General features: G+C 41.2%; 1 protein-coding gene across 10 annotated transcripts in view; it reads right to left on the bottom strand.

The window, feature by feature from the left end:
• The window catches only part of Sgip1 (SH3GL interacting endocytic adaptor 1), a 191,803-nt gene that overhangs the window by 95,381 nt on the left and 71,664 nt on the right, over positions 1–24,758 (bottom strand). For all 10 annotated transcript variants that reach the window (XM_051188253.1, XM_051188254.1, XM_051188251.1 and 7 more), the window contains one exon: positions 2,723–2,786. In XM_051188253.1, coding sequence (XP_051044210.1) covers positions 2,723–2,786 — 64 coding nt within the window. The remainder of the gene's footprint in view (positions 1–2,722; positions 2,787–24,758) is intronic.

The raw sequence follows: 24,758 nt of genomic DNA, 5'->3' as shown, positions 1-24,758 counted from the left end.
ATGGCCTTCAGCAAGTGACTAACCCCACCTGGCACTGATTTATCCTTTCTAGAAGTGAGACACTGTTACTAACCTTATTGAATTATGTGAAAATGAAGAGGGTTACCAGTGCAGTCAAATATTCTGCTCTTCCTCTCTCTATCAGCCACTGTAATGATGATCAAATCAGGAAGCTCTAGATCTTAAACCCGCTCTCTCTAGGAGGAGGTTCAATCAGCTGAGGTTGATGCTGGCTGCTATGCTAGCAGGTTGCTTAGCAACCCTGCGCCAGTTGCAACAATCCTGGAAAAGGTTGGCATCAACAAGGTCTCAATGATTGCAGGCTGACACAGGCATTAGCTGAAGCAAACCGCCAGAGTGCTCTGCTAACCCCTTTGTGTTTATAATTCCTTTTCCAAGAATGATACGTGATCCAATTAGAGAGCAGGGACTCATAAGAAACCAAAGCTTCCCCAAGACAGTGTGTCCTTTAACCATCACTGTTGGGGGAACCAGTTTATACTTAATTTTCTCTCCTGTAAGTAATTTGGCAATCAGATAAAAAGTTAAGGAAAGGCGCTTGGGATTCTAAAAAGTAATGCCTCATTAGAAGACCGCAGAGAGACACTGGGCATCTGAGGCAAAGCCACGAGGAATAACTTACTTTCATAGACTTCTTTGCAATGGGGAAAAAGTGCTTTGGCTACATGCAAATTAGCCTAGCCTGCTCTGAGGCTCATTTAGCGGCCCCCACCTCTCCTTCTCTCCTCTCTCCTCTCTCCTCTCTCCTCTCTCTCTCTCTCTCTCTCTCTCTCTCTCTCTCTCTCTCTCTTCTCTCTCTCTCTCAGCTTCTGCCGTGGTGTTCTTTTGAGGTGCTTCCAACAATGTCCCACATAACACATGGCACAATGTAGGTGTTGCCAGATGTGGCTCACAGTCTCTCCAGTCCAGTGTCTGGCCTTCTAGGGCGTGCAGATTTCACATAGTAGAAAGTTAATTGTCACAGGCAAGGAAACGGAGGCCAAGTAAAGACCTGGATAATTTCCACTGTCTTAAGACTCTTGGCTGAACTGGGACAAAAGAGCACAGACACTTAAAAGAGAGCAAGGCATTCATTTTGGTGGTTAATATTTAGAAAATGGCAAATTTATCAAGAAGCAATGTAAATCATTTGATGCTTAGAAAAAATATGCCTAACATACTCATTTAGAAACCACTCCAGGGCTGCAATAAATATAATTTCCAGGAAATATTCAGAAAAGTAGAAACACAGAAAGATGATCTTTCTCAGCTCTTCACATCTTTGGATGACAGCATTTCAGGGGCTCAAGGTGCACCACTACTGAGGATAGAAGGCCCTCAGGCCTTTCTATCTCACCCGTCTGTTTGCCATCCTTGTCTCTCATCACCACTTTTACCAATACTCTCTGTCCATTTGCTTTGTCCTGAATGGCTGCTAGATTTCCCACCTCTCTGCTTCTACTTTTATTGTTGCATTTGTGTGAAAGATATTACCTCACCTTTTAGAAGGCCGGACTCAAGGCCCTCCTGCCATGAGGCATCAGGCCAAATGGGTACTTTCTTACCTTCAACTGTCTATGAAATTCCATTTTAATTGCTCATGAAGAACTCATTACTACCAGTTTATACCAGTCAGAATAGAAACAGCACCTACTAAATATGAAGGAGCCCAGTAGGCACCTTACATGTTGCCTCATTCAGTTGTAGGAGAGACTTTTTAATTTGTATAATTCTTGATTGATTAAATTCTGTACTTTCGGATGAGAGGGCACAAGAAAATGCTAAACATCCTGTGACAAGGTTTATATTTAGTTAAAATGAAAATTAAAAAGCTGAAGATGAAAATAATTCATTATTTTCACCTCTGCACATCCAACTCTAAGTTTCCTAATTGTTCTCTTCCAGGCATGCCAGGTGAAGAAGGATCCCACTGAACTCCATTCTGACACAGGACAGGCCATCACAGATCTGCAGTTTTATTCCTTCATATCCAGCTGTAACTCCTCGCTGGTGTTCTCCTTAACTGAGCTAGGACTGAGATTCTATGCTCTTGGCCAGCGAGCTTCATGTATGGTGTTACTTGTACAACTTGACAATGCATCTAAGATTTTGTGTCAGGGCCAGCTTCTGAATAAACATCCAATATGGTTAAACAAGAAAACAATGGAATGAACATGTTACCTTACTAACACTCTCCAGGGTCTACTGGGGCACACTGCATCAAAGCATCCCCACAGTTGTTTTAGGCATTAGTTTCTTATTGAGGTTCCTGTTAATTCTATTGGTTTTACAGATCTGTCCAATCCTGAGACCTAAAGTAAGAGCTGTGGGTGTCATCCAGGGCACGTTTGTGGGTTGGGCTAGGGTAAATCTGCCTGCATAGGTATAAAGTTATTCCCTTGGGTCAGGTTATGCAGATAACTCCTCTACAAATGTAATAACCACATTTTCTGCCTCTCTTGGCAGAATTAATAGATATGAGGTCATAAAAATGTTCATGCTAAAAAACCTGAACCCATGATGAAAAGTTTCTACCCTTCAGAAGTATGACCCTAAGAAGAATTTGTGCTGAACAGTGATACAACTATCACTTGGAAATGGGAAAAGCACAGGAAAACAAACACATGCTATCAAGAGAGACTTTGGGGCTCTCATTCAGCATCAACTACAAAAGTGTCTTAGATGGATGCTTGCCCAGACAGGCAAACTCAAAAGTACATACGTGGAGTCAGTGTCTTTCTCTTTCTTCCGTATTCCAAAGGCCTTCCTTGTGCGTTTTTTCAGTCCTGTGGGAAAATGTCAAAGGGTCAGGAAACAATCAGCAGTACAGAAGGTGCAGCCAGACCCAGTGAACTCTACCCAAACTACCGTCACACTACTCCAGAGACAGAGGCTGGGCGAATTCAAAATCAGTTTGGACAACTTTCTGAGACCCTGTCTCAAATATTTTTTTCTTTTAAAGAAGTAAAGAAAAAGAAAAAGAAAATGACTAGGCATATTAAGAATATGATTCAGTGGTTGAGTACCTGCCTAGCATAGGCCAGGTCCTAGAGCAGTACTTCTAAACCTTCCTAATGCTGTGACACTTTAATACAGTTCCTCATGTTGTGGTGACCCCAACCATAACATTATTTCATTGTTACTTCACTACTGTGGTTTTGCAGCTGCTATGAATTGTAATATAAATATCTGTGTTTTCTAACGGCCTTAGGTAACTCCTATGAAGGGTCATTTGACCATCCCCCAAGGAGTCGAAACCCACAGAGGTTCAATCACCAATCCTGAAATGAAAAGGGAAAGTTGCTCCATAGCTGTTAGCTTTGCATATTTAGAAAGCAGTGTCAGCATATGTATATGCATGTGAATATGTGAGTATGATTCATTGTTGAAGTTTCAACAGGTGTTTATGAGGGCCTCGGCAGGGGAAGTTCTTAGACTCATAAGCAACATAAGGATGCTGTAACTGGGAAAGATCACAGGCTTTTCTTAGATGACTGTTATTCACCAGTAAGATCAAGACTTTGCCAAGAAACTGAATCACAGATTTAGAATAGCCATTTCCAGGGTGGATCAGTACTTGAGACTGGATAATCCTAAAATGCAGAGAAGACGAGCCTTACATACCAGGAGAGCTTATGCACACTCCTCTCCCCATCTTATGCCCAGCATTGCCATCTCATCTTTAGCGTCACAGCTAGGCTGAGATACTAACTGTTCTTTAAGCACACCCCAACACTGGTACTCCAGCATCTCTTCCTTAGGATTTTCCATCTCTGGTTGAAATTCACTGCTTATTTTGCCAACAGTCAAACTTTCCATTTATTCTTGAAGGTCAGGCTCCAACGACACATGCTGATAAGACCTATCAATCTTTTCAGTGTTGTTGTTTTGTTTGTTTGTTTTTTCCAGACAGGGTTTCTCTGTGTAGCTTTGGAGCCGTCCTGGAACTTGCTCTGTAGACCAGGTTTGCCTCGAACTCACAGAGATCTACCTGCCTTTGCCTCCAGAGTGCTAGGATTAAAAGTGTGGGTCAATACCGCTTGACAAGACCTATCAGTTTTACTTTTGATGCCTTTGGATGTGTTAATATATCAGTGGTACCTTCAGCTATTTCAGATTCTCTGATGACTGTGAGCTTTCCTAGCCTAGAGGCCAGGGTTGCCTAGTTAGCATGTCTGCCCCCTTCCCTCTGCCTGCCCATCTTGCAGAGGTATCAGATGACATTTGGTGATTGGAGTTCCAAGAAAGCACCATTCAGGCAGAAGTGGAACAAGAAGACCTCTTTCTTCCATGCTTATGAGCCAAGTTTGGGTCTCCCATTCTCACTTCATCATGGACCTGTTGAGACATCCTACATGGTCCACAGGTGCCCACATGACTGGGCTTCCTTATGTTAAGTTAGCAAATACTGTTTTCCCATAGCAGATGCTTGTGTCATCAGAACTGTAGGTAAAGCTGAATTGAGAGATAGGAACTAAAAACAAACCTGATATTGCTGGGCAGGGTGGTTTAACCCTATTATCTCAGCAGTTGGGAGGCTGAGACAGGGGGCTTGCTGAAAATTTGAAGGCAGCCTGGACTACAGAGTGAGACCCTTTTTCAAAAACAAACTAAAAAACCCAAAGCAAGCAAACAAACAAAAATATGGCCACTGATGTGGCAGGAAGTACAACCAGAAAAACAGACAGGACCAGGCATTTGCTATCATCTTTCTCAAGGTCTGTGAGTCAGTCGAGGCTATGAGTCACTCATTAGCTGTCTCTAAGAATACTACTCAAATATAGTTTCCAAAATGTCTCAGTGCAGCTCGATTTTGCATTTAATATTCATTCTATTTAAGATGTTTAGATCTTTAAAATGTCAATGCTCTTTTTAAAAACCATTTCCCACTCAAAACTATTCTCCATTACTCTCCACATAACGAGTTTATAGGGGAACTGGCTGACATTTCAAGCTATTCATAATATTTAGGAATGCTTGCCCCCATCCCATCCCATTCCATTTTCAATTCTCTTTGTTAAAATCTCTTTCTTCTGTATTCTTTCTTATTCCCCCATAGGGACAAATAACAGTTACATAATCGTCATTTTCTTATCATTTATCCCAGGTTTCAGTTTCTCGCTGCTTCCAATTTAGCTTTAGGTTCACAATGATTGTTGTACCCATGAATCACTATTGATGACTTTAAGAACGCAAAACCATGACTAACTTGTATTTTCAAGTTCTTTATTTGGTAACTCTACCTATAAGAGACAGCACATCTTCCCAAACAGATCAGGAAGTAGCTACAACTTTCAGATTCCAGGTAATCTTGTATTAACAACTAAACTAACACACCCTGGACTAACACTTTTGGACAACAGTCAATGTGAACTAGGTCATGAATATCCCGAGTTATCTATTTTCCAGGGGAAAATGCACTGGCCTAGAGTTGGGGACATAGAGGCCATCTCAGCATCGTTTCTGGTTGCACAGCTTGCTGTCACTTCTGTTCTCTTTGGGTTGCAGGCTTCAGTTTATAACAAGCAACAATAAAAGGCAAAGGAATCGCCCACTCATAAAATCCTATGCTAACCTGGAGCTTTAGTGTCATGTTTCTAACACACAGAATATATATTCACATGAAATATAAAACAGAACACATACATATGTGACATTTTGGAAAAAAGTCAAATTGTTAAGTAAACGTTTAAAAGAGGGCCCCTCCGTGACAAGTCAAAGACTTGAGAAGATGACAAATGTTCAAAGAAAACTGATTAAAGCAACAAAAACCATAAAGTGTAAGTCATTTGTATCTTAATGAATTGTTTTTTAAAGATTCAATCAGAAATAATACTACCCCTGCTAAACATGAGGTACAGTCATCCATTCCTTCTGAGAACTTACAAAAAAATATTTTGGAAAAGTCTCCCAGGAGAAATAAATCAGTAAGATAGCTCAGTGGGTAGAGGCATTTGCTGTGCACAGAACCCATGTTAAGGTGGAAGAGGAGAACTGTCTACACACACACTTCTCCACCCCATCCAGCACCCACAGTCCTAGAAGGGAGAAATATTATCAGAACATCAAGATAAAGACATTTTGTGTCAGCTTGAGAAACACAGGGGCCAGCAAAATGGCTCAGAGGGTGAAGAGGCTTGTTGCCAATCCTCACAGCCTGAGTTCGATCCCTGGGAACCTCATGGTAGAAGGAAAGAAACAGCTCCCACAAGCAGTCCTCTCGTCCCCACACATGAACCTTTGGAATGCGTGCACCCCTACTCATACCCATGCAAATGAATGAATAAATGTGAAAAAAATTTAAAGAAACTAATGATTTTCCAATTCTGACTTCATAATGCTCTATCAGTTTTAAAGTCAACTTGTAATTAGGATTGTTTTTGGTATAGGGCATGGATTTGGGTCAACTATTCTTTATTAAGGAAAGCAAAGCACATAACTTTTAAAGAAATGCCCCTGTCTAGGTGCCTGGACTGGCCTTCCCCTGCAATCAGATTGGTGACTACTCTAATTGTCATCATAGAGCCTTCATCTGGTACCTGATGGAAGCAGATGCAGAGATCCACAGGCAAGCACTTGGCCGAGCTCTAGGGATGCAGTTGAAGAGAGGGTAGAGGGATTATAAGAGCGGTGCGTTTTTGTGTGTGTGTCAAGATCCCTGAATGGTAAACCCACAGAGACAGCTGATCTGAGGTCGTGGGAGCTCACAGACACTGAACAGACAGCTAGAGAGCCAGCATGGGACCTACCTAGGCCCTCTGCATCTGGGTGACAGTTGTGTAGTTTGGTCTTTTGTGGGACCCCTAATAGTGGGACCAGGTGTATGAGCTGGCTCTTTGGAACCTATTCCCTATGGTGCGATGCCTTGTTCAGCCTTGATGCGGGGGGCGGAGGGGGGGAGGATCATGGTCCTGCCTCAGCTTGAAATACCATGTTTTGTTGACTCCCATGGGAGGCCTTACCTGTTCTGAATGGTACTGGAGGAGGAGTGGATGGGGGGGTGGTGGTTAGAGGGGATGTGAGGGGAGGGAATGGGATGAGAGAAGGTAGGGGAAACTAGTATGTAAGTAAAATAAATTAAAAAAAGAAAAAGAAAAAAGAAAGAAAAGTGCCTCTCCAAATGTTGAGGTCCACAGCAAGATGATTTTCTGCTGTGAAGAATACAGGATGAGAAAGGTTTTGCACTGAGCTGTGGTGAGCTGGCTTGTGCCCCTCTGTCTAACTTATGTCCCATTAGCTTCATTCAGTGTCTTGAGACAAGCCAGTAAAGTTTTGAAGGAATCACATTTAAAACAGCCCCCCTCCCATAAGATAATGTTTCTCCCTGTAACAGCCCTGTCTATCTTGGAACTCAATTTGTTGACCAGGCTGTCCTCAGAATTGCAGAGATTTACCTGCCTCCTCTGCCTCCTGGGTGCTGGCATTAAAGGGGTGCACCACCATGTGTGGCTAAAAATAGACCTTTAAAAAGAGGTTGGAAAGCTTATCTTTCTAAATTCAGAATTCTAAATTCAGAATTTAGCCAATTCTGATTATGATGCTACTGAACAATTAAACAGAACAATGGATACAGGATTTGATGGTGTTGGCACTAAAGTCCAGGGCAAGAAGTAGTTACATCATTGAGACACTAAGCACACATTGTCACCGCTGGTCTCTCTGCAGACCAGGTACCAGTTGCATGTGATGGTTCTTTGAGATGTCTAACAAACTCTCTTTAAATGGTGCCTGTGTGTGTGTGTGTGTGTGTGTGCGTGTGAGAGAGAGAGAGAGAAAGTGAGCACATATGCACACACACGTGTAAGTCTTGGCACAATTTTACACACATGAGTGTGTGGGTGCATGTGCCATGAGTATATGAGTGGCCTTCTACTTCATTGTCTGGAGACAGGGTCTCTCACTGAACTGGAAGCTTGCCATTTCGGCAAGGATGACTGGCCACAGAGCTCCCAGTTACCTGCTTATCTTCACCTCCCAATGCTGCAGTTACAGGCATGCTGGCTTTTTACGTGGTTGCTGAGGATTTGACTTAGCACTGAGACATTTCACTTGTCCAACTTACAAACTTTTATTTTGTGAAACTGTAGTTGGCACGTTCAGGTAATGAGTCTGAGGGCTGGCTTAAGTAGTGCTGCAGGAGAGAAATCCTGACTCTATGGATGGAAGTGTAGCACTAATTCATGGTCTCTGAACAAACACCATTTCTCCCACCTGGGTTTGCACAGACATGCTGCATTTCTAGAAAAGCCTTTAAACTTCAAAGATATACCTCATTATTTAGTTTATGGTATTCCATAAGTAAAATGGAGATGAAGTATGTCTCTATGAACAGGTGCAAATGTGGTATAGCCACATAATAGAGTGTTACTCAGTCCTGAAAAGGAATCAATTGCTGATGCCTGGTATAATATAAATAAACCTTAAAAACACTGTGCTAACTGAAGGCAGATAAAGATAGAATGTCATCTATTATGCATCTTTATAGCAAATATCCAGCAAAGACAAATTCATTAGCATAGAAATCAGAGTAGATGTTGATGGGGCGAGGCAGAAGGAATGGGGACAGTTGAATGACAGAGACCCTCTTGGAGATGATATAAAATTCCGAATCTAAACAGTGGTATTTGTTCTGAGAGACTGGGAACATGAAATGTGATGAGTTATGTATGGCAAAAGGATCCAAGTGAAAAACTGTACATTATGTGTATTTTACCTCAACAGAAAAGTCAGGCTCTTTTGGGATGAGAGTGGGAAAAAAGGGAAAGAACCAAGGTAGATTGTCTCAAAAGTTTGAGGCCCGAATAACTACATATGCTGATCAACACAAAAGCATACATTTGTTTAATAAGTGTAGAGGTAATTTTTAGTGATTAAAAAAACCAAACAAAAACAAAACTCAATTGTTATTCTCCCCTGTGGATAACAGTGTTGTGATGTCAAAAGGAACACATCTGGAAGTGGTTACAAATTTGTGACCTCCACTATGAAGAAAGGTGTTTCCATGAGAATTTGCAGAGAGCACACTTTTGCCCTTTCCTTCATCAGGTATATACGAAGCTTCCAGAAACACTTTATTCTGTTGCTTCCTCCTTTGATCTGGTCTCAGAAGCTCAGAAGCTTAGCATTCCATGTGGGGGCATCGATTCACCTTGGTGAAGGACAGGACAGGCTTAAAGCCATTTGCTCAACGGTGTTAAGAAAGAGGCATTTCCTGAAACAGAGTACATGCTGATCCTACATTCCAAACAGCTGGACAAAACAGCCCTACAGACTACAGCTAGGATATCTGAATCTTCTTCGAATCCCCCAAGACAGCGCCCCTTACCAGCAGGAAGTAGTTTGGAAAGAACGACGCCCAAATTCCCAAATATTGTGTATAAATGTTTGTTTTCATTTAATTGGACTTTGTTATATAAAATTAAATAAAAAATACTCTATATGCAAAAAAAAAAAAAAAAAAAAAAAAAAGAAAGAGGCATTTCAAACTGCAAGGAAAGGAAGCATGTGCCATCTATGGGAAGGATTAATACTATCTACCGAAAACCCTGCCTTCACTTCTATGTGGTACCCATGACCTGTGTGATGATGGACACTGTTTTGTGTCAAGCTAGAAACTGATCTGAATCATTTTCACTATAATGATATAATGTATGAATGTATGTATGTATGTATGTATGTATGTATGTATGTAATGATGCAAATTCCCACATCTGAATGTTTGAGAAACATTACTTGGCATTTTGTAGTACACCATACATGGCAAAAGTTTCAAAATATTATGTACGAGTTGTGGATGTTGCTCAGTGGATAAAACACTTGCTTTGCAGTTATGAGGATTTTGAATCACCAGAAACCCACGTAAAGCCAGATTCAGCAGTGTTCATCTGGGAGGTGGAGACAGGTGAATCCATTGAAGCAGTGGGGTCATGAAGCCGCAAAGGCTTTATAACCCATCGTAACCAGTGGACTTCTAAATGGTTAAAGGGCCAAACCCTTTCATTCATTTCCTTTATACCCACAGTGGAATTTGGAATGTGGCAATAACAAAGCAACCATCACCAGCACAGTTCCTGACCAACATCCTGCATCTGGGATATGGCCTGGGTCCTTCTTACTGTCATCTGTGTTCTGGCAGAGTCTCTGGCTATTGGTTCCTGATGAGGTAAAGGCCAACTGTCTTCTGATGGGAGATGTTATTCTGTAAACATGTTTCTCTTAATGGTTAAGGAATAAAGCCCTGTTGGTCAATAGGAAAGCAAGATAGGCAGGACTAGGAGACAAGGAGGATTCTGGGAGATGTAGTAGAGGAGAGTCAAAATGTAGGAACTTGAGAGAAGAGATCCAGACCCTCTCTCTGGTAAGATAAACCACGCAGAAACACTTAGATTAATTGAAATGGGTTAATATTTAAGACAGCTAGCCAATAAGAAATGCTAGTAATAGGCCAACAGCTTTATATCTAATACAGCATCTCCGTGTGTTATTTGGGGCTGATGCAGCTGTGGGACCAGGCTGGCAGGAAAACTGCCCCAAAACAGTCTTCCATTTGGGATGGGGCTTAGTTTTGGTGTTCTTGCATTTCCAGCAGTCTCACTACTAATTTGATCCCAAGTTCCTGGTCCCTTGCCTTTACAGACAAGGTGGGCTGTTCTTTCCAGTGCTACCAAGACTTCTGTCAGTCCTTCCTCCTAAGGTGGAATCCAGCAACTCGCCATGAAGTTATCCGTCTGTGGTGTCTGTATGACTCTGAACTGGGTATGTTACAGGTGTCGCATCCTCAGATGGTTCTTCAGGACCTCTTGTTTCTGTGGTTCCTTCTGCCTGTGGCACTGATCTGTGAAACACCAAACCTTCCTCCTCATGCTCAGATTTCCAGGCTCTTTTTCCATTAGAACTTTAGGCTGTTCATATGTGTAAAGCTCAGTCTCATTGTACCTGGGGGCCTTCCCTCTGTTCTAGTGAAAACTTAACCTTGTTTACCTGGTTTGGGGTCCATCTCACCATTACAGTTGAAACAGAATTATCTGTTCTACCTGTGGGTCAAGATCTTGCATGTCCTCTAGTTCTTTCTGCAGCCACACTTGCTTTCCTCACCCCATTTTTTCACATCAAAGACCCAGTGGGACTTGGCCCTCCATCTCCTGCCTGATCACTGCCAGGCAGCACTCTTGGACCAGTCTCTGGACAACCATGATGAAGCCTCAAGCAGTTAACTGGGGGCCACAGTGCTGTTTTTGTTTCTCCTTTACAGTGTTTTAAGAAGTGCTGATAAAAAAGATACGTAATCTGGAGTTACTGAGACTCTTGCCTATCTTCACAGTCACACAGAGATCCCTATTAGGACTTAGCATTAAAATGAGACATTCTAGCCATACCTTGTCTTGCGGGAGTGTCAGCCATCTGTTGATCTGTCATATAGTTACATCACATACTGAGCTACAATGTCTATTGGCAACTGCATGAAGTTCAATGCTGGTGTGTTTCTGTATCTTTGGAATTCTATATAAGCTGCTTCTTCGAACATTTTATATAAATAATATACACACATTGGTACATAATCAACCCTTTTTGACACATTAGAGATACATTTTCGTGTTTCTCTCCATTTGCTCTTGTTCAATCCCGATGCCCTGAATGATTTGTTGTCAAAGCCTTTCCTCTGGGAGGATTGGTATGAACTTAGCATCATCTAAGTCAGATAACATATATTCTTCAGTGTCATTCTAAAGATTTTACTAACATGATTGTGGACATTTAAGATTGCCGGAAGGTTTAGTCTTTGCATAGGTCCCTTCCTAGGTAGTGGCTCTTCAGAGGGATGGATCTTGCAGCCCAAAGGGCCTGTTCCTCATGTTCCACAACAGGTGCAGGCAGGAGTCACTCTGAACCTTGCTTTGCCCACCCTAGATGGAGGGAAGATGCTGTGTGTCTTGAGGTGGGTGCGCTGCCATGAGAATCAGCATTTGCATCATCCACATGGCAGGTGCCAAGAGCCACCTCCCCGACACTCAGACTACCCAGATCAGCCAGAGTTCAAGTCCCCTCCTTTGTCCTTAAACACATTCCTTATGATAGGTTATGATTAAAAGCAAATGAGTTCTTTAAGTGCTTTGTAAAAACTGAATTATTGTGCTGATAGGTGTTTTCTCTGAAACACCCTCTAATTAAAAAACAAAACAAAACAAAACAAAAACACCAAACCATCTGAACAACACAAAACATATGAGAACCTTCAGACTTCAAGGGTATTCATTAGAGGAGCTAATAAAGTAAGGATGTGAGTTCAATCTCCAGAACCCAAACAAAAACAAATAACAGGGAAAACAAAACAAGCCAGCCAGGCATACACTTGAAACCCTAGTTCATGAGGTAAAGATGGGTGGATCCTGGGGCTTGTGAGAGAGAGAATCTAAGACCTGTGTTCTTTGCTTTTCTTCACCCTGGATGTGAGACACTGAGAGAAATCCTACAGGAAGGAACTTCTTTGCTTTGGTCCAAAGGCTAGAAGGCAACAATCATAGTCATGCCCATCACATGTCCTGGGCCATGAGAAGAAACCAGAGGCAGGTCACCATGCAACAGCAAGGAGACCAAATTCCAAGAACTGAATCCTGACTCCTCTTGTCCTTGGAATATCTCTTAGTCTTTACAACTATTTTTGCCGTCTTACAAAATAATGTCCCCTTCAATGTGATTTATTTTAAATGGAAAGATATTTCTAGGAAAATTAAACTGCACATTAATTAAACTTAAAGACTATATTTTGCATGTTAAAATCTTTGTTTGGTTCCCAGTAAACAGAGGAAGCTAATAAAGGCTGGCTAAATGGTTTCTTTCTGTAGCGAATGGGAATTTTCAGCCAGAGTCTTTATCAATGTCGAGGGTTACTTAAAGGTTAATCACATGTAATGGAATTACTTATTTTCTGCATGAACCCAGGCCAAGTATTTAGTCTCAGTAACAAAAAGCAGGCAAATTTAATTGCCCTGGGCATGGTGCCTCGTGCAGATGGCAACTTCAGAATGGCAATGTGTATTCATTACGATGGCTACTGTATTTCAGAAAAGATGCAGGGACCTTGCAAGTCAGTATCTCCTCTAAGGTTGAGAACTGCAGGTCTTGAGGCAGGCTAGGGAAGTCAATCTTCCATGGAGTCAGATTCCTAGTCCTTCTGTTTTAAGTACAAGCACTGTGTTTCAATTCAGACTGTCCCAAAAGAAAAATATTACCCCAATTATCCAGGTCATTTGAGATAGTCCCTCCTGTGTGTTTTGGTATTTCCAATTTTTAGGGGTTGCACTGCTGCCTAGAATGTAGGAGATGTTTATTAAAAGTCAATATCAGGAAGCAGCAAGAGTTGAGGCCAGTATTTAGGAGTATACCAGCTTGTATATACATGTTACATGTTACAGCAGTCAGTTACATGTTTAGCAGCTGCTGTATATATTTGCAGTTTTAACCAAAGGAATTATTTGTAGTTTGTAGGTATGTCTTCTTTGGTCTGATTGCTCTAGTTTGACATTTCAGTGATCAAAGGAAGTTCCAGGGACCTTTGTACTTGGTAAGCACACAGCCTGTTTATACGACATCCTCAGCTAAGCCCATTGGGAAAACCACAATGACTGTCCAACGGTAGTGGACCACAAAAGTTTGACACGAACAAACATCAAGTTCAAGTTCGGTATCTGTAAATTCATGTTGAGACACTGAAATGGAGAATCCCAAAGGCAACAGAGAACTTCAAGCAGCTAAACATGGATTTTTTTCCCCCAGAGAGAAATATTTGACCTTTTAGTGACATAGAAGGAAATGTTAGAGAAGATAGTCACGGAATATATTTGATACCAAAGGTCAGATTTGCTGTGCCAGTGTTAATAGAATTGGGGAGGTGGGTGATCAGGATTTGAAGCAGGTGGACAACTTCTGATAAGCTGTCAGCATAGGCCTGAGACCCTTCAGCAGCATGCTTAGCTGGGAAGAAAGTGGGAACTTAAGAGTCTCAACTTGGGCTCAATGCTTACCCTTACTGCCTTCAGGGGCAGGCTGCTTCATCTACCCGAGTCTCTATGTTTTCAGCTAAGAAATGTAAAGGGTTTTATACGTTTTTAATGCTATAAGAAATCCGTGGAACTGGAAGTATATTGGACATCACTGTAGGTAGATCTCTCTTGCCTATCTTGACATGTCCATAGTTGTGAAACAGCTCATGTATTCTAAGTGATGACACAAGGACAACTGAATACCCAACTTTACCATTGCCAGTATCTCTGTGGATTTATTTCCCTAGAAATATTGTTAAAAAACAGCAAAATTTGAAAATAACCAAAATTTCAAAATCCGCACCTTGCCTTGATTACAATAATCATGACAAAGCAAAAGTCACTCTCAAGAGACACACACAACAGTCACCATAAAAAATTAGTGAGAAAAGACTCACAATAAGGAAGGCATGTTTCTGAAAGAGCTAGAAATAGCATGGATAAAATCTCCAGTGTTGATTACAACTTGTATTCATCGCCTGGTCTTCCCATGGTGACTTGCAAGCCAACCAGAATTACTCCCGAAGAGCAAGAGACACTGCATTGAATGCAGCATTTCCAGCTTTAGGCTGTTCATCAGGCACAGGCTCTTGCTTGGAGAGCACCACTTCAGATACTCTCATTTATATGACGCATCCCACTAGAACCTTGATGCACAAAACAATTTCTTTCATCTGCCTCTCTGTCCCTTCACATTTGTCAATTCTCCTTGGTACCTGCAAACCCTCCCCACTCTACCTGCCCCTGACATGTGACATACGACAGCAATGGCTTTGAGCAGATAAATGCTGGTTTGAAGTACAAACAGAAAAACTCAATTGAATTATAGCTGATCAAATACTTCCTTTTGAAAAAAAAAAAAACTAAACAAACATTTTTCAAGAGAAAAATGAATTCAAAAGAAAACAAACTGGACACTAATAAAAAGGGTTTTTGTAAGCTGTAACCCATTGGTGTTTTATGCAGGGTGGAAGAGGCCCTTTGGTAGACCTAAGATTGGTTGCTATATTTACCACTTCATGCTTATATATTAATTTTTCAGAGGTCAATTAAAACTGGTTAAGTCTACCTTACCCAGATAGATGCTGACAGTAAAGGGAAAGGCATGAGATGTTACCACATTCCAAATACCACAGGCTACTGGCTAAAGTTATTTAAGTCTAAGATAAATGAAGCTAACTTCTGAAAAGAAATGGAATTAGCTTACTAATTAGAAACCTAAGAGCACAGAATAATTCTTAAAGATCAACTACCAGATAAATATGCACAGGTATAAAAAACAAAAACAACAACAACAAAAAACAAACAAACAAAAAACAATTGAAAAGGAATTAAGTAGGGCTGGGGAGAGAGATAGCTAAGTGTTTGCTGTGCAAATGTGAGGACTCACATTCAACATCCATCACTGTGTAAAACATCAAGGTGGTAGCCTGTGAGGCAGACACAGGTAGATGGTTAGTTGTTCTAGCATAAACAGTGATCTCTAGGTGAGACCTATCTCAAAAACAAACAAACACCATCCCCCAAACAGGGTAGATAGTTCTTAAGGAATGACACTATCTGTCTTCCAATGTACCTGCACATACATGTGTACTTGTGCCCATTCTAAGCTCTCTTGGAAGGCCTTAAAGTTTTCCAGGATGCATGTGGATTGATTGAAATACAATATAAAGATCATTTTCCTCCAGCCCACAGACTGGGAAAAGATTTTCACCAATCCTATATCCGACAAAGGGCTGATCTCCAAAATATACAAAGAACTCAAGAAACTAGTCAACAAAACACCAAATAACCCTATTAAAAAATGGGGTACAGAACTGAAGAAAGAATTCTCAATCGAGGAAATCAAAAAGGCTGAAAGACACTTAAGAAAATGCTCCACATCCTTAGCTATCAGGGAAATGCAAATCAAAACAACGTTGAGATACCATCTTACCCCTGCCAGAATGGCTAAAATTAGAAACACCAATGATGACTTATGTTGGAGAGGATGTGGAGAAAGGGGAACACTCCTCCACTGCTGGTGGGAGTGCAAACTCATACAGCCATTTTGGAGATCAGTATGGCGGTTCCTCAGGAAAATGGGAATTAGTTTACCACAGGACCCGGCAATCCCCCTCTTAGGCATATACCCAAAGGATTCACATCCATGCAACAAAGACATCTGTTCAACTATGTTCATAGCAGCACTATTTGTAATAGCAAGAACTTGAAAGCAACCTAGATGCCCCTCAATTGAAGAATGGTTAATGAAGATGTGGCACATCTACACAGTGGAATACTACTCTGCAGAAAAAAATAATGGTATCTTGAAATTCACAGGCAAGTGGATGACACTTGAAGAAACCATCCTGAATGAGGTAACCCAGTCACAAAAAGAGGAACACAGTATGTACTCACTCATATATGGATTTTAGACCTAGATCAAATGATCACCAGCCTATAATTCACATCACCAGATGAACTAGGATACAAGGTGTATTCTAAGAGATTCATATAAAGTCCCTCACAGAATTGGGAAGTGACAAGTCCCCCAGAGCTCAGGTGAAGTGGGGGAGGACAGCGAATGGAGAGAGAAGTAGGAGAAAATGAGGGGGAGGAAAGGAAAACATGTGCGACCAGGAGGATTGAGCCTGGTTAGGAATAGAAGATAGGAAAGAGAGAGACAGAGACAGAGAGAGAGAACATAAAAGAGGGAGCAATATTGGTTTGAAGATAAAACTGAACACAAAGAAAGGTCGAGAGAACTATAAGACTGCTCCCAACTAACAAGTTGAGCTTACGTGGAAAGGCTATCATAAATGCCCTTCCCGGAGAGTGAGATCAACAACTAACTTCTCCATGGAGCCCTCAACTAATGCCTTTTGAAAACAGGATCAAACACCCATACATAAACACTGAGTCGAACTAGAACCCAGATGCAGATGGAGAGGACAAGACCATGTGGCAGAAACACATAGAGACAGCTTACCTGAACAAGGAGGAGCTAACGGCCACTAGACTGATAGCTGGGAAGCCAGCATGGGACTGACTCAGGCCCCCCTGATTATGGGTCTCAGCCAGAAGGACTGAGCAGTCTAAGAGACTTCAGACAGTGGAGCCAGGATGTATCCCTGGTTCACAAAAGGACTTTGCGAACATATCCCCCATGGAGGGATAACTGCCTTAATCTAGAGACAGGAGAGAAGCCCTAGTCCCTACTTCACAGGACCTGTCAGATCTACATGACCCCAACTGGATGGCATTCCCCTACATATGGAATTGGGGTGGGGGGATGGGAGGGGAGGGTGTTTAGAGTGCATGTGAGAGGATAGAGAGGGCAAAAGGGAGGGAAGGAGAGAGGGAGGGCTGGGGGGAGGGTGCGAGGGAGGGAGGGAGGGAGGGAGGGAGGGAGAGGGAACTGGGATCAACATGTAAAATAATATATTAAACTAAAAAAAAAATGCTTTGACTCCAAAATTTAAGTTGAAGGACAAGTTACTGGGGAAAAGGATTTCTATTTTTGTTTCCACAGAAAATGAAAAGATGTGGATTCCTTCCAGACTAATATGGTTTGATCACGCCAGACCGCCTGAAACAGAGTACAAGCTGATCCTACATTCCAAACATCTGGACAAAACAGCCTGACAGACTACAGCTAGGATATCTGAATCTTCTTCGAATCCCCCAAGACAGCGCCCCTTACCAGCAGGAAGTAGTTTGGAAAGAACGACGCCCAAATTCCCAAATATTGTGTATAAATGTTTGTTTCCATTTAATTGGACTGTTATATAAAATTAAATAAAATTAAAAAAAAAGAAATGAAAAAGAAAAAAAAGATCATTTTCCTCCATCCCCCTTTTTTAGTAACAAATCCAACAGGCACAAACATTCCCTGCTGTTGTGTAGCAGTTTCCTCTGGAGGGAAAGTCCTGAAACTTATGAAAGGATGTGAGAGAGGTGAAGCAACAGGATGCTTTAGGGCAGGATGTTTACAAGGGGAGAAACAACAGTGTGTTCTAAGGGAGCATAAAGCTAAGGAATGAGACAGGTAGTAAATACAATAGCCTCAGGAAACTACTCCTGCTGGATGCCATAAGCCCATAAGGTTGCATTGAAAATCTGTTTTCTTGTGATTTTCTGAGGTAATGAAATCTTTTAATAAATGCTATTCATTACTCCATCTCTTCAGCATTTTCTTGGGTGAAATATTATTCTCTCTATATGTATCTTGTATTATAAACATTAAAAAACATGCTTGTTATACTACCAATTATCAGATCTTACATTCATATATATGTATGCATATATATGTATATTGTATATGTCTGTATATTTGTATGTAATGTATATATACACACAAACACAAACACAGTCTCAGAATGGAAATTTCCTATTGCCAGTCAGTGTTATTTTCACTATTTTTCTAGTACTATTTTTCACTATTTTTCAATGCTTAGCCATACAAGCTGTGGAATATGAGTGATTTGTATCTGAAGATCTCTGGACCTTCTTCTCAGTGGCTGATGAAAAAGGGACCCGAGGGACATCTACCATTACCAGAGAATCTTCTAAGCTTGGTGGCAGCATCTTCTATTACCCATGACTTATATAAGACAAGCACTCAATTTCTCTGTCCTCAACACTCCTTCTCAATAGGTGGCTGCCACTCACTTTAGCACCTTATCTACTTTCAAGAGCTACACATAACTGCTTGGTATTGGAGAGTAATATGAGATGGGCTTGAGATGCAAATTCTTGAGGGTAGAGATTAAGATGTTGTAATTTAAACATCAAGAGAAGTCTTTGAAAGCCTTAGAGTGGAAATGTAAAAAAGATGTGTTTATTCCAACCAGTAATTACATGGGACCCCAAAGCTCCAGGGTAATAGGAATTCATTTGTAGGGTGGCCTTTATGATAAGCAAGAAATTAGTGCTTTCTAGTTCATCAAAAAGCAAAGTACTATGATACATGATTATTTGAAAACAAGCATTTGAGTTATATGTATTTATGAGGAATCACAGACTCCCACTAAAACTGTGAATATGAAAGGATTTCTTAGCTGTGACAGGATGTGTAATATTGTTAGCTATGACAGTCCAGTGTGCTCCTTCTTAGGAACCCCTAAGAGCTCTAAAACTCAAACCCCTCAGTTTTGTTACACGTTTGCTATCAGAGCTGAAATCTGATTCTAGCTTTGCCATGGACTAGCTGTGTGATTTTTTTTTTAATCTACTTCTCAAGAATCAAAGTTTCTGTGACTGTAGAATATATACATCAAATGACTACAGTAGTAAATGAGAAGATATATTTGTATATACAGAGAATTGCCTGGGTAAAAGTCATTATTTATTTGTATAATTTTTATTATCATTTTAATTGCAGTAAGAAAACAGTAAGCTGCAGAACACACACACACTTCAATTCAGTTCCAACAGCAAGGTGTCTTTCTCCATTAAACTGTACAGGTGAGAGAATTCCATTTCCCCTCACAAACCATGTGGGTGATGTTACATCTAGTGTTTGCTGGTGGGAAACATTAGCTCTAAGGTTCTATGAATTCTGATGAATGTTACCACAAGTAACATTTTTCAGATTTCTGTCATGCAGATCCTGTGCCCTGCTGTCCCCACGTAAAATCCCTAAGAAAGCCCTTCTCTCATGGAGTGGCCAACAAGAGCAAATCATTCTTGCATGTAGCAAGCATAGCAAGATAAACAGCTCAAAACAATCAATATTTTCATGAAATCAAGTTTGAGTATAAAATGGACAGTAGGATAAGTCCTTTCTGGAATTAAAAGCATCACACATCTGTAGTGTAGTGTACTCAACCTTTCCTCTGGAAAACGATGAAGATTTAGACATTTTTGTCCCTGCCCAAAGTGGCAATTTTAAGTAAAAATTCTTCTTGGAAATGGACTTTCGCCAACTTCCAGAAAAACACAAGAAAGGGGAAATATCATGGCACAACCTACAGGTATTCAATATACAGAGTGTCAGCACAGAGCTCAAGGTGTTGCTTGGTAATGGAAGAGCCAAGCCAAAGTCTAGGGAGATTACAGCAGAAGGCCCTCACCTAGAAAACCGTGTGTGTGTGTGTGTGTGTGTGTGTGTGTGTGTGTGTGTGTGTGTTAAATCAGGTTCTATCATTAAAGGTATGTATATAATAAATAAGCATAGTAATGTGAAACATATTTCTGGTTGGATGGAGAAAAAGGACACAATGTCTCTGTCTTCTGTAGAACTCTATCATAAATGGTTTTTTTTTTTTTTTTTTTTTGTTTCTATTTCTAAGCTAAATATCTCATTCCCTTTGAGATGTCTGGAAGAGCAGGCAGAACTCCAATTTATCCGAATAGCATTATCCCAACAACATCAATCACAACTCCAGTGACGCTAGCTAGTACCTTTACAGCTGAACTTTGTCTCAATAATTTGATTATATTTTCTTAATCAGATTCATGTCAGGTCTTTTAAGGACAGCCAGCCTTGGTTTTTCTGTCTTTTTAAATCTCCCTTTTCAGGCTAGAAATGCAGCCCTTCAAAGAGGCAAAGTTAAACATCTGTAGGAATGGTAGCTATCACAGAGGAAATGTCACATTATGTCCCTTAGACAATCAAAGGCTTTGATGCCCCTACACCAGCTCACAGTGTAGCAGTGGTGTCCCTAATCTCTGTGAATTATCTCCTAGGGCATTCATTAATATTCAAAACTAGTGATTCTCAACTTTCCTAATGCAGTGACTCTTTAGTACAATTCCTCAGTTGTGGTGACCCCTACTATAAGATTATTTTTGTTGCTACTTCATAACTCTAATTTTGCTACTGTTATGAATCATAATGTAAATATCTGATATGCATGGTATCTCATATGTGACCCCTGTGAAAAGGTTGTTTAACCCCCAAAGGGGTTGCAACCCACAGGTTGAGAACTACTGTTCTAAATAATGAAAAATGTAAAAAAGCACTTTTAAATTGTTTTATATAGTTACAAAACTGACACTCTTCACCATCAAAAATTAAATATGGGCATGGTGGCGCTCACCAGCACTTTATCCCCTTCTGATATAAAAATTCACAGATGCCCAACTGCTTTATAATGATGTACAAATTAAGATGCACGGGATGAGGGGGCATGGTCAGTGCCACAGGTGCGGCTGGATGGATCTCTCACTACAGCCTGAAATAAAATAGTACATTAGCTTTAACCCCTTCCTGCATACTCCAAATCATCTCTGGATTACTTATAGGACCCAGTACAATGCAACTGCAATGTATATAGCCATTACATGGTTTTTAATTTATATTATTTGCCATCTTTCATACATATTTTTCATGTGTGGTTGGTTGACCTCCAGATACAGAACCTATGGATATGAGAGCTAATGGCATGCACATTTCCTTTTAGAAATACTATGATGGCTAGCGGACCCTTAAAAAGATCTTAGTTTGTCCAAACTAATTTCTGTGAACAAAGAATGCTCACCGTACAATGTATGCTTATATGAGAAAATATCTTCATGTAACACAATACCACATACAATTCATATGCACAAACACTTTAAAACCAATAAAATAATTTACTATAAAAGAATACACAGCCTTATGCTACTACCAACACACCACACTTTTTTTTCAAGCATTATCACAGCATCCATTTTGCAGAAGACTGGGAAATCTTTCAAGGCCCATGGGGATGTGTGTTAAGCACTTTTTTTTTTTTTTTTTTTTTTTTTTTTTTTTTTGTCAAGTTGCTAGAGAGTGATGGGGTACACAACACCCCAACCATGCAGGAGCTGAACTGGCTGCCTGCTCCCCACAGAGAACCTCAGTCTTGCTTGTTCTTCCTGTCCAGGATTCCTGGCCCTATCTTCTCTGTAATTGTTATATAGAAGGACATTTAAATTTAGAAGGAAACAAAAATATAGTAAGAACTATCAGTGGTTGAATGGATGAAACAAAAATTTGTTCTTTTTACCAAGTACTAATCTTTCCCTCCCTCCCTCCCTCCCTCCCTCCCTCCCTCCCTCCCTCCCTCCCTCCCTCCCTCCCTCCCTTCTTCTCTCCCAGGCTTCCCAGACCACCCTCCCATCCCAACCCTCCTACCCCCACTCCACAGGGAGGATGATGCCTTCCAGGAGGGATCAACAAAATCCGGCAAGTCATTTGGAGTAGGGACTAGGCCCTCCCTCCTGCCCCTAGGTTAAGGGAGTAACCCTCCATGGGGAATGTGCTCCCAAAGTCCTTTTGTGCACCAGGGATACATTCTGGTTCCACTGTCAGAGGTCTCTTAGACTGCCCAGGCCTTCTAACTGAGATCCATGCTCAGGAGGTCTGAGTCAGTTCAATGCTGGTTTTCCAGCTATCAGTACAGGGCTCATCAGCTCCTCCCTGTTCAGGTCAGCTGTCTCTGTGGGTTTCTGTAGCCTGGTCTTGTCCCCATTTTCTTATCACTCTTCCCTCTCTGCATCTGGATTCCAGTTAGGCTCAGTGTTTAGCTGTGGGTGTCTGCTTCTGTTTCCATCAGCTACTAGATGAGGACTCTATGATGGCAGATAAGTTAGTCATCAATCTCATTATCAGGGAAGAACATTTAAGGTAGCCTTTCCACTGTTGTGCCTGTCAGAATGGCTAAAATTAGAAACACCAATGTCAACTTATGCTGGAGAGGATGTGGAGAAAGGGGAACACTCCTCCACTTTTGGTGGGAGTGCAAACTTGTTCAGCCATTTTGGAAATCAGTATGGCAGTTCCTCAGAAAAATGGGAATCAGTCTACCATAGGTCCGGGCAGTCCCACTCTTAGGCATATACCCAAATGATCCACATCCATGCAACAAAGACATGTGCTCAACTATGTTCATAGCAGCATTACTTGTAGTAGCAAGAACCTGGAAGCAACATAGATACCCCTCAACTGAAGAATGGATAAAGAAGATGTGGTACATTTAATGGAATACTACTCTGTGGGGGGTAGGGGGGCAGGCCAATGGAATCTTGAAATTCACAGGCAAATGGATGGAACTTGAAGAAACCATCCGGAATGAGGTAACCCAGTCACAAAAAAGAGGAACATGGTATGTACTCACTCATATATGGATTTTAGACATAGAGCAAAGGATCACCAGCCTATAAGTCACACCGCCAGAGAAACTAGGATACAAGGAGGAACCTAAGAGATTCATAGAAGGTCCCTTACAGAATGGGAAAGGAACAAGATCTCCTGAGCATATGGGGAGTGGGGGGGACAGCGTGTGGAGAGGGAGCTAGGAGAAAGAGAAGGGGAGGAGAGGAAAACATGTGGGACTAGGAAGATTGAGTCAGGGGAGGAACAGATAGAAAAGAGAGAGAGATACCATAGAAGAGGGAGCTATTATAGGTTTGAAGAGAAAACTGACTCTAGAGAAATGTCCAGAGACCTACAAGGATGACCCCCAACCAAGTGCTAATCTTTCAAGCTGGCTTCTCCTTTCAAAGCACTGAAGAAACCAAAAGGTATCTTTGCAAAACTGCCCCCTACTGGAAAGAGGGCACTGTTGCAGGCCTTTCAGGCTTTGGAGACTAGACTCAGCCTTGCAGTCTGGGCTAGGGGAAGAAAATGTACCTTTTCCATCTCTGAATTTTCAAGTTTTATTTTAGTAGTGACAGTGACTTTTGGATTCTTCCTCTTGATTCCACTTGTCATCAGTGTCCAACAAAAAACCCTCAGCACACCACTCGCTAAACATCCAATTGCAGGGAGCCTCATTATAGCCTGATGTTTTCTACCTGCCTAAGAGCACTGTCCAGTATTCAGCACATTTTATTCATAAATAACAAACACAATGTACTGGATAACTCTATGCCGTGGTAGCCCAGTGTCAACGGCTCTAGTCATTTGCAGGAAAGGCAGTACTTGCTTTGAAGTGTTAGAGACAGATAAGGTGAGGTAATAGGATATTCTAAACTCTAATGAGTTTCATTAACTTTTAAGAGGGATTTCAGAATGACTGTTAACTATATTCAGAAACAGAGTCAAGGTCTCAGCATGGCACATTATAGTTCAGAGATATAATGCAGGACTCTTTTTGATGGTACCTGACTTGAAATTGCAGGAAAGACATGCTCATGAAAGTGCTCTCTCTACACCACAACAAAGAAGGTCTTTCTCTGTGGAGTAGCGGTTCTTATTCTCTTTTTGGTCATCACTCCCTTCGGGATTTAATAAAAAAACATAAATCTGTCCTTATGAAATACAGGCATGAATGGATATTCGCCAATTTGTGCATATTAAGTACAGGGAATTTCCATCCTTCATCAAATGGATCTGGAGTGTCAAGCCAGGTCCCCTGTTCTATAGTGATACATCTTTTGCATACTGTACAATGACATAGCAGGCCATCATGGTAGAGATGACCCATATGCACCAAGTATCTGGTGACTCTTCAACAAGTATTCAGTGTGTGACTTCACACCTTGAAGGAAGCAGGCTTAATACACACAGCATCGGTCCCTGGACCCACAATGGTGGATGCTCTAAATCAGAGGCAATCATCCAAGCACTCCTGCCATGTCTCCCTAGGCAAACTTCCTAATTTTCCCCTGGCTGGTCTCGTCATTCCAATTTCCTTTCTGTTACAAATAGCCGCAATGATCTTGCTAGGCCTGAAGCTTTCAAACTGGAGTAGGAGGAGAAAAAAAAAGATAAAAATTCAATTATTACAGTAATGGAGATAGAGAGCTTGATCATTAATAATAATG

Source organism: Phodopus roborovskii, unplaced genomic scaffold, assembly GCF_943737965.1.
Source record: "Phodopus roborovskii unplaced genomic scaffold, PHOROB, whole genome shotgun sequence".
NCBI classification, from domain to species: domain Eukaryota; kingdom Metazoa; phylum Chordata; class Mammalia; order Rodentia; family Cricetidae; genus Phodopus; species Phodopus roborovskii.
This window is presented reverse-complemented; position numbering and strand designations above follow the sequence as displayed.